The sequence below is a fragment of the Coenobita brevimanus genome, chromosome 7 (assembly GCF_032717465.1).
Source record: "Coenobita brevimanus isolate Jiangsu-jjx chromosome 7, ASM3271746v2, whole genome shotgun sequence".
NCBI lineage: Eukaryota > Metazoa > Arthropoda > Malacostraca > Decapoda > Coenobitidae > Coenobita > Coenobita brevimanus.
Window position 1 is genome coordinate 7,146,119 of NC_136960.1, and position 10,599 is coordinate 7,156,717.

The 10,599-nt window shown below is 44.7% G+C and overlaps 1 protein-coding gene across 1 annotated transcript in view; it reads right to left on the reverse strand.

Annotated features, from left to right (window-relative positions):
* LOC145404753 (protein sax-3-like) overlaps nucleotides 1-9,525 on the reverse strand; it is a 99,129-nt gene extending 89,604 nt beyond the window's left edge. Inside the window, 1 exon segment of the mRNA XM_080276300.1 lies at nucleotides 9,443-9,525. Coding sequence (XP_080132426.1) covers nucleotides 9,443-9,525 — 83 coding nt within the window.
* Nucleotides 9,526-10,599: the final 1,074 nt, after the last annotated feature.

A 10,599-nucleotide genomic window follows, 5' to 3' on the forward strand; every position in this document is an offset into this window, starting at 1 on the left:
TCCATACTGCCCACTTCACTCTGTTTCACACTACACCCTTCACTCTGTCTACTTCCTGCTACTGTCAGACTATTGCTCTGGGGGGAGGTCTTGAAGTGAAGGAGTAACAAAAGTACCCATTAACCCGTTCAGTAGCTCCTTATCCATTTAAATCCATCTACTATAAAGATTATTTATTTCAGCTCAAGGTAAACCTCTTTTAGTGAAGGAGTTACAGTTTCCTTCAGTATGATCGTCTTTTTTTCGTAATTACATTCTTGCTACTTCTAGACGACTTTCTTTATCGCCAAGGAGGGGGGGGGTCCTCCAGTAGTGAAATGATTAGTATTTTGGGGCAGCTAATGTTCTGCATGTTATTTTAATACCAAAATACCGTAATCAATACAAATAACATGCACAAGAATATCATTAAGCCAAATCCAGATACACCCTTTCATGACAGGGAAGAGGTACAGGGAAGCCTCCTAGTATCAACAGTTTCATGAATAACACAGCTAAACTAGATCAGTGCTATGTATATATAGGATGCGATGCTAGGAATCTCACTATTAGCCAACACAACAATCTGCACTGGTTACATGCCTATGACTATCAATTAGCAATACACTAGTACGGGAGAGGTGCCAGTGAACCTACTCGGCCCACACGAATAAAGCACACACACACACACACACACACACACACACACACACACACACACACACACACCTCAGCGACAGCGTACCCCTCCACTCGTGTTTACTGTGCTATTCATCTCGTGTTTTCATTCCATCTCGGGCCAGTCACCTTCCCGTACCCCATCACAGGCTTCACCCCTTCAACCCAGGAACGCTTTCGTATTATATTTTTGCTGTCCGCCTGATGATTTTGTTCGGCTGATATACGTCTGGTGGTGAAGTGTGAAGAGCAGACATGGCACCCTGCGGCCCGGCTGTACCCTACGTGCCGCCCTCACAAATATTTGATAACTACATGAACTTTTACCCACAACTGAGTTAACTGTGAGCAAGGAAACGTTTCTGGTACTAATTTGCCAGCTTTGGTACTTGAGGTCTCATAGGCGGTTACATTTCGTACGACATTCAGTTAATTTGAGAACGAATCGCTTCTCACATTTTTAAAAGTGTAATGAAAATACCACACACATATTTTATTGTAAATACCCCTCATATCATAAATACCCAACACCAAAAACAGGTTATAGTAAATACTTATCAGGTTATAAATACCCAAACCTCACTGCATTTTCAAGGAAGAAGATCGTCTTTTTTGGCAACACATATTTAAGAGAACAAGTTTTCTCTCCGATGAAGTTTATCAAGTCCAAACACAGATGCCAGCTCACAGATGAACAGATAGAAAATATACCAAAACTGCGACATAAAAAATATTCCTCCATGTTTTAACTGGCTGTGAAAGTCATCCAAGCCGACGTGACTAGTAAGAAAAAAAAAAAGTAATACTGAAATGGAATACACCTTTTTTTTTTTTCGTTTTAGTATAAATCATGGACTAACAATTGTGAATTAATCGTGTATCTTTCCCCAGCCGTTCACCACGTAGGGAGGATATTTGCCTCGTAATGCAAGGACAGGATTTCGTTCGCAATGCATCACAATGCATATAAAAATGTTCAATTATCTGAAGACATATTTATAATGACATTGCAATTCTTACTTAGACAATTATTTTTCACTACAAATATACTTTCGGAATTCCAAACGGAAGTAGCCCAGGCACCGATACCAATATCATAATCCGCCCGCTGACTTAGAGAGGCTGCCCATGCATGGTGTTGAGGATGCCCAGACAGCTGTGAGTGGAACGCTGTTAGTCTGTGTCAGGGGTGAGAGGGGTGAGGGCATTGGTGAGGGCATTGGTGAGGGGTTCGGGTGGGGATAGGGGGAGGAGTGGGGGTGATCTGTGTTATGGATGATGTGTAAGGGGGCGGTGAGGGGGGGGAGGAAAGGAAGGGGCGGTGTGCTCTGTATCAGGGGTGAGGTAATGGAGGAATGGGATGGGGTTGTGAGGAGTGAGGTAGGAGTAGGGAGGGGTCAGTGAGGAGTAACTTGGGAGGGAGAAAGAGTGTGCTCTGTTTAAGGGTGATGTGTGAGGGGGACGGGTGTGTAGTCTGTGGAAGGAGTGACCAATGAGTGGGAGAGGGAGTCTGTGAGGGGAGGGGGAGTCTGTGAGCTAGGAGGGAGTGCTTGAGGGAGGAGGGAGGAGTAAAGGGAAAGGGGGTGTGGTCAGTCAGCGGTGATATGTGAAGGGGAGGGGTGTGTCAAGGGGAAGAAGGTATGTGAAGGGGAAGGGGGTGTGGTAAGTGTCAGGGTTGATGTGTGTGAGGGGGGGGAGGGGGAGGGGAGACGGTAAACTTGATCTCAAAAGGTGCTCGGAATGTCGCCACGTACAAATGATCCCTTGAAAATAACTATAGTCCATTCACCTTAACATGGCCCAGGTTTTTTCCTTTTGTAGACCTATTTCCCGAAGCCCAATAGCAGAATAAGACAATACTAAGACTCTACTTGCTGGAGGGTTGATATGAGAAGTAACGAAGACGATCGCTCGCCGAATTTCATGCAAAACTTAGTATATATTCTAAGAGTGGGAGTGGCCCAGTTCCGTCAGGAAAAAAAGGCAAACGAAATAAAGAAAACACGAGAAAAGCGGAAAAATCTGGCACAGCTACAAAATGGCTAACCTGACACATGTGACTGTCACTCCCTTCCCCGCCACATGACACCCGCCGTCCTGTCATGTCATGCTGGTCACGCTATTTGCCTTCACTTGTCTTATACTGAACTGATCTGTGTACAGCTGTGAGCAAAAATTCGCCGACAAATCCCTGCCAACTATGTATCCTGTTCTCCATAGTTCCCATCCTTCCTTCAACATCAGAGAGTATCCTTCCCTTTCATACCCCGTGTCTGTTGCTTCAAATTGCTCCCACATAAAAACATTTCATAAAGACCTTCCACTGCCACAAACTTTAGCTCCTGATTGTACATCTGGAGTTACATGCTTCCGTTCCATCATCCTAACTCTGTTACTACATCTCATTATGAAAAATTAACAACACACGCAGACGACTGTTTGACAATCGAATATTAAAAGACAACGATTTGCGACTGTGTACCTTTTTCCAGATCTGTAACTTTTTGAGGTGGTGTACAGTTCAGAGTATTTCCTCTCCTGTGGTGTAGTTTCATGCCTGGTCTTCAGAATAATCCTGTGTTTTTTTTCGTTTTTTCTTGTGTGTGTGTGTGTGTGTGTGTGTGTGTGTGTGTGTGTTCTAGGAGCTGGGATGAGTGGGGAAAAACCTTGCCCTTTGTTATCCCTTTCTCACACAAAATCATTAGATTTTTTTTTTTTTTTTCAGTGGATAATCTCGCTATGGGTCACTGGATATGTGTTATATGTATTTCCTACGTATCAATGTCCCTATGTCAGATATGGAGGAGCGTGGGTTGAGGATGTGGCTGTTATGGCGATGGTGAGAGGCTGGGAAACAGATGGCGGTGCAGGTGGTGGTGTGGTGGTGGCGGTAAGGGTGTGCGGTGTGGTGTGGTGGTGAGTGTCGCAGGCGGAAGTGGTGACTGCGGCTGCGGCACCAACAACCACCGCACCCACACTCAAGTTTGACCGCACGGAACACAACAAACACCGCGCCGCCTCGTAAAAACATCAGGAAGAAAGCGGGAATATCAATAGGGCAGAAGAGTACTAAAGGATATTTATATAGTAATGCCTCCGTAAAACCACGTCAGAATTGCCAGAATGTATCTTACAGCGAGAGAGAGAGAGAGAGAGAGAGAGAGCAGAAGCAATATTGAATTTCTCGACTGACCGACTCTACATTGAAGGAGACACGCCAAGAGCAAGGGTACGAAGCCAAAAAGAAACAAAAACGCGAAAACTTTTGAGAAATATTATGGAACGGGACCGTAAAGGAAGGAGTGGAGGAATTAGGCAGATATATGAAGAAAAATAAGCTAACAGCCAATAGGTCGGAGTGGAAAAAGATGAGAGGCTTTTATTCTGCAGTGGACTGATGATGATGATGATGATGATGATGATGATGATGATGATGATGATGATGCATAGATCGAGCGTAAATCAGAGTGAGGCAGGACTGAGGTGAGGCAGAGTGAGAGTAAGACAGGAGTGTGTGTGTGTGTGTGTGTGTGTGTGTGTGTGTGTGTGTGTGTGTGTGTGTGTGTGTGTGTGTGTGTGTGTGTGTGTGTGTGTGTGTGTGTGTGTGTGTGTGTGTGTGTGTGAGAGAGAGAGAGAGAGAGAGAGAGAGAGAGAGGCGGAAGTAGAAGAGATGAGACAGGAGAGAATAAATTTTAAGCAACAAAGACCTTGGGAAGTCAGTATTCTTAAAAAAAAAAAAAAAAAAAGAGGGGCTTCTGTACCATCTTCCTTAGAGCTTTATTTTGCATATCATCATCATCATCATCATCATCATCATCATCATCATCATCACCATCATCATCATCATCATCATCAAAACAGGGGAGGTGGGAGAAGGTAGTGGAAGGTGGGGGAAGCTGGTGAGGGTGGGTAGGTGGGGAAGCTAGTGGGGATGGCAGGTGGGTGGGTGGGGAAGGCAGTTGGGGAGGCAGGTAGGTAGGTAAGCAGGGAATGCCAGCGAGGGAGGGGGCAGGTAGGGAGGAGGTGGGAAAGTTAGCGGGGGGTGGCGTGTGGGTGGGTAGGTGGGGGTGACAGGGGGGTGGATGGATACGAGAAGGTAAAGGTTGGTAGGTGGGTGGGGGAAGGCAGTGGGGGGTGGCAGATAAGTGGGTAGGGGGTGGCAGGTAACTCGGCTGGGGGTGTGGTGGTGTGATGGTATGACAAAGGACGCTAATTCCACCACAGACATACCGCGGATTCTTGCCTTCTGCCCACCTGAGGAGACGGGTGATCTGAAAGGCGGATGGAGGGGAGGAGTATGGGTAAGACCTCTATGGGTAAGAGGGAGGGGTGTGGGTGAGAGGGAGGGGTACGGGTGTGGGGGGGGAAGGGAGAATGAGGAGGAGGAAAGAGATCAGTATTATCGTGGGATTAACCGGCATTTAAAAAAAAAAATTGTACGAATTGTGGTTTTAAAATTTTCTTCTGCGTAATATCACAAGATTTTTTCTTTTTAGCTCGAGAAATGCATCACAGCAAAAGAAAAAAAAAATCACGTAAACCCTTCAGCCCGATGACTTATTTTCAATCATAATTTTCCTACTACAAGAAGGCTATGTATACACGGGTATCTAATTCCTTGAAGTCGAAAAGTCGCTGAAAACTTAACGTCGTAATTAGCCTGAAGGGGTTAATGACTTCATCGAGAATTACCCGGTACTCCTTTATACTTCATTCCAGCACTACGAGTGTACTGGTGTTGTGATGAGGAGTAGACAGAGATGGTTTGGGCAGGTGGAGAGGGTGGAGGGCGGGATGACAACCGGGTGCGGAAAAAGTGTGAAAGTCGAGGGTCGGGTTGCAAGAGGCAGATCTTGATTAGGGACGAAGTCAAACAGTGTGACCTCAGGGACAAGGGACTGAATAGGCAGGCTGCCAGAGATCGTGCAGCATGGAAAGCCGCCATTAAGTGACGCAAGCCGACGTATGCATGTATGTTGGAGCCTTTATAAATGATACGATTTTATTCAGCTCAAAAAACCACGTCAGCCGAAAGGTTATCCTTATCTGTTTATACTCCCGCCGGGCACGTTAGCCGAGGAGGAGATGGAGGAAAGTGGTGAGAAGGGAGAAAACGTTAAGGGAAATAGGAAGAGGAATTCAAAAGAAGAGTGAGGTAAGGTAAACAATGGATTCTCGAGGGGAAAAAATAAGGATAAGTGTGAAAAAAAGGAAACTGGAAGAAGAAAGAAAAGTTAAAGGTATGAAAGAAGTGGAAAAGAATGAGAGAATATATAAAGAACAGGTGAGAGTGAATGACAACGTTTAAAATACAAGGAAGATGGAAGAAAAGTAAGAAATGGAGAATGAAAAATAAAAATAGTGACAAGAAGAATGAGATGAAACGGGAAGTGGACGAAAAATATATGAGATATTAAAAGAGAAGTGTGAAGAAGAAAAGGGGAAAAAGGGTGAAGGGAAAAGAAGAAAGAGAAGAAATGGAAAAAGGAAGGAAAAAAAGAATTATTACAAGAAAAGTGTGTGGGAGGAAAAAGAAAAAAAAACAGGAAGTGACAAGAAGGACGATGTGAAATGAAGAGTAGAAAATATGAGATACATTATTACAAGAAAGCAATGTGAGAATGAAGGAAAAGTTAAAAATATGAGGAGGGAGGAAATAAACGTGGAGTGAGTTTAAGAAAAAAAAGGTAACTTGATACAGAAGAGAGGAAAAAGGTAGAAACATAAAAGATGGAATAAACATGAAGGTGATGCGCAGGTAAATGAGGATTACCGAAGAAGGAAGAAAATTAAAAACATAAGGAAAGATGGGGTAAACGTGGAGGAAGGACGAAGCAGAGGTAAGTGAGAATTAATGAAAAAAGAAAAGAAAAGAAAAGCTAAAAACATAGGTAAAGACGGATAAACGTGGAGTGAGGCTGAAGCGCAGGTAAGTGAGGGCTAATGATGCCAAATATTTGCAAATATTTAAGGTCTCGTGAAACACCTGCCTTCCCGGTAGTCAAGGCGGCGGGGCCTGAGTCAACCAGTGATGGCCTAAGTGTTTATTGCCTCAAGGATTCATGTCGCTAATGCAGTGGCGCAGTTACGGAAAACATTAATCTCCCTTCTCAACGATGACGTCTTTTATTATTTATATACTGTATATCTATTTTTAATGGCAAATGACAACGCCCACCATCATCTTACTCGATGTTGAACTATCTTGAGCTACCATTAGGTTACTCTGCACTGAGTGACAAGCCAATGGTTTCTAACAGCCAAGGGCACCACAGCAACATTGGGTGGTAACCACATAACCAACCAGACACCTGGCTGTTTAGTGGGCTCAGGCATTTCAACTGGATGCGGCCCATAAGGGACGAGCAAGTGGCTCCCCTTGCTTTTTATACGGCAATAATGTAGTGAACGAAAGACAGAAAGATAGACAGAATAATTTTACCCAAGACAAACCTTTCGTAGTGTGAGGGGTAAAAAAAGGAAAACTAAAGCAAGAGCCAATATGAAAAGCGAAGATAAAATAAATTGGTGTTTCCACGAGGCAATCCTGTCTGAAAACGACTACCCATCCAAATCTAAAAAAAAAAAAAGGAAAAGAAAGGGCAAAAGATAAAAATGTATGAAGAGGGAAAGAGATAAAAGAAAATAAATAAACTAAAACAGAGTAACAGTCAGTCCCATAATAACACTTGCGAGACTTAGGAACCCGAGGCTAGGCTGAGAGAGAGAGAGAGAGAGAGAGAGAGAGAGAGAGAGAGAGAGAGAGAGAGAGAGAGAGAGAGAGAGAGATTAAAACCGTGTGGAGGTAGTAGGAATAAATTAAGCAGGATAATTATGAGAGTGAAGGGGTTAAAGTGTGAAATGAATTAGTGTTGGAACAGCTGGTGGGGGCGTGGCTAGGGGAGGAGAAGAGGGGGGAGAGAGAGAATGAGTCAGTAGTTAGACTGAAAATTACACACACACACACACACACACACACACACACACGCACACACACACACCAGGGATATATATACAAAATGTCATGATATACACAGCTATGGAGGCAGAACAACACAAGCTCACCATAACACTGTATATTACTACTATAGGTAAATACATAATTAGAGGTTTTTCATACTCCCTCCAGAATAACCGACCAGAAACCATACACCTAAAGCCTACTCCTCCAATACCTTCTTTTCTATCTATCTATCTGTCTGTTTATCTATTTATCCAACTATCTATCTACCTATGAATCTATCTATCTAAATCTCGAAAGAGGTGGACACAAACAAATCGCCTCCATGTCACCCTGTCCTTGCCATTTGACTGCCCTCTCTCCAGCTCACACATCCCTCTCTCATACGCTTCTCACCTACTCCTTTCCCATCTCTACTCTCCTTCCTCCCCACTCAACCAATGATGAAAAAATGACCGAAAAAGAAAGGGGGAGTAAGAGGAGAGGGAACAAGAGAAGAGGAGTAAAAAACGTTCATGAGAGGAATGAAGTGATGTAGTGAGTTGTTAGGTGAGTCAGGGTGAGGTAAGTGGGTGAGGGGAGGGCACAGGAGGGGAGAAGGTAGTTGGAAAGGGAAGGGGCAGGGAAGAAGGAAAGGAAGGGGAAGAGGGAAGGGGAGGGGAAAGTGTAGGAAGGGGAAGAAAAAGGGAGAAAGTTAGGAGGGGGAAGAGAGGAGGGGAGATGGGAAGGAGAGGGAAGCTGAGGGGAGGGAAGGAGGAAAGGAAAAGAAAGAAGGGGGAAGAGGAGGAGGGAAGAAGAGGGAAGAGGGAGAAGGGAACTGTGAGGAGATGGAGATGGAATGAAAAGGAAGGAGAAAGTGAGGAAAGAGGGAGCAAGATAGGGGGAGGGAAAGGGGCTGCAATACGAGTCATAAGAGGGATGAAATACGTATATGAGTAGGTCTATTAGGAGAGGCAGGGAGGGAAGGGTGAGTGTAGGGAGAGACGAGGGGAAGACGGGGGAAAGACAAATAAAGGAGGAAGGAAAGAAGAATGGGGAAGGGGAAAGGTGGAAGGGAAAGAGAAATGAGGAAGGAAGGAGGGGTAAAATGGAGCAAGGAAGGATTGAGGGGTAGGAGAAGAGGGGAAGGATGGAAGGGGTAAAAACTGGGAAGGAAGGAGGGAGAACCGGAGAAGGGAGGGAGAAAAACGGGAGAGCAGTAGATGCATAAAGAGAGGCTGGGGTAGACAGGGAGGAGTGCATGTCGAGTGGTAAGGGTGAGGAAGGGAGCGAGGGAGTGAGAAGGGTGAACAGGGAGGAGGGAGGGGAAAGAATGGGTGTAGGAGGGACCATGAGAGGGAGAAATGAGTGTAGAGAGCTGTTAGAGTAGACGGGGGGGAGGAGTCACTGGACAGGGGGTGGGGGAAAGGGAAGGGGAAATGGGAGAGGGGAACGAAAGAGGAGGGGAGGGAAATTTATGGGATTTGCAGTGAGAGTGGGGAGGGATGAATAAGAGAGAGGTGGGTGTATAGCGCATGTAATCGAACTTGAAAAAGATCCCTATCCCCTTCCAGCTCAGTTTGGACAGGTGTAGTCAGACTGGAGGGTTGATTTAATTAGTGGCCAACGAAACTCATTCCTACCTTACCAATCACTAAGGTTCATCAAATTTCATTAAACCACCACTCAGTATTCAAGTTGCAGTAATGGCCCAGTTCTGTCAGGTGAAAACAAACCGACTATAGTAGGGAGGGATGCGTGCAGAGGAGGGAAGGGGAAGGGGAGGGAGAGAGGGGGAGAAAATCCTTCAAAACAGATTCTGCAGTAAGTCCATCTGATCCCCACCCCAGCGGCACTGTTGCTACCTTGTGCTGGCGTGAGGGTGAGCACGACCCTGTGTTGTCCCCCTCACTAGCACACCCTCCCATGTCCTGAATAAACGAGCCTGGCGCTAGCAAAACTAAATACATAAATAAAATATAAGAGTCCAGCGGCAGCAAAAAAGCCCAGTTGTTGCAATAGTAAGAAAATGAGTCGTAAAAAAAAAAACCAATAGACTGTTTCTAATTCCTTACATATAGCCCTTTTATTTTACCCTAACGATGACCCCTAACCCCTCTCGGTCCAGTTGGTGGGTAAATGTCGCTAGATGGAAGGGACGATTTGATTAGTAACCAAGGGGACTTAATCCAGCCTCATAACTAAGCCTTATTGAATTTCACGCAACCAGGTATTAGTATTCAAGTTGTATGTGACCCAGTTCCCTCAGATGAAGGCACGAGATTAAGTCAAGCCGTAGAACAATTAAAAGAAAGTCTGGCTGCCGCAGGAAAAAAAAAAAAAAAAAGACATCTCACTGAATGAATAAATGGAGACTGTTTCTGATTCCGTAACTCCATGAATTCGGGTGACATTATTTTTTGTTCATTTTTTTAAGCTATCAGAAGATTTTACTCAGGAAAGGTTTCTCTCACTGAAGGGGCTTTTTATGGACAGGCTATACCTAATTCCAGAAGATCTAATAATCTTTCCTCAGCTGATTAAACTCGTCAGAAACAAGCATGAAAAATATGAAAACAAAAATATTTTCAGACTTAGTGGGTTAACTGCCCCATAGGATCATCATCATCATCAGCATCATCATCATCATCAAAGCAAGAACTGGATGCATCAGGCGTATTCACATCGAAGGGGTAATGAATGATTAGTATGATGGATGGTGTTAAAAGTGTGAGTCTGATGGGTGGCGGCGGTGGTGGCGTGACGATGGAAGTAATGAAGGGGCTGGTGGTGGAAATAAAGGGAATGATGCATTGGGTGATAATGCTGGTGGATGGGGGTGAACGGGGATCACTTTGTTCGTCGCTGGCTAACGACTGGAGATGGTGGCTAACCTGAGCCAGATTCTCTTGCCAGGTAGTAAGATCATTCACTAACACCAACTACAGCTGAGGCAAAGTCAAACCTATTCTTCTAACAAATCAATTTTTCGTATTTTTGTT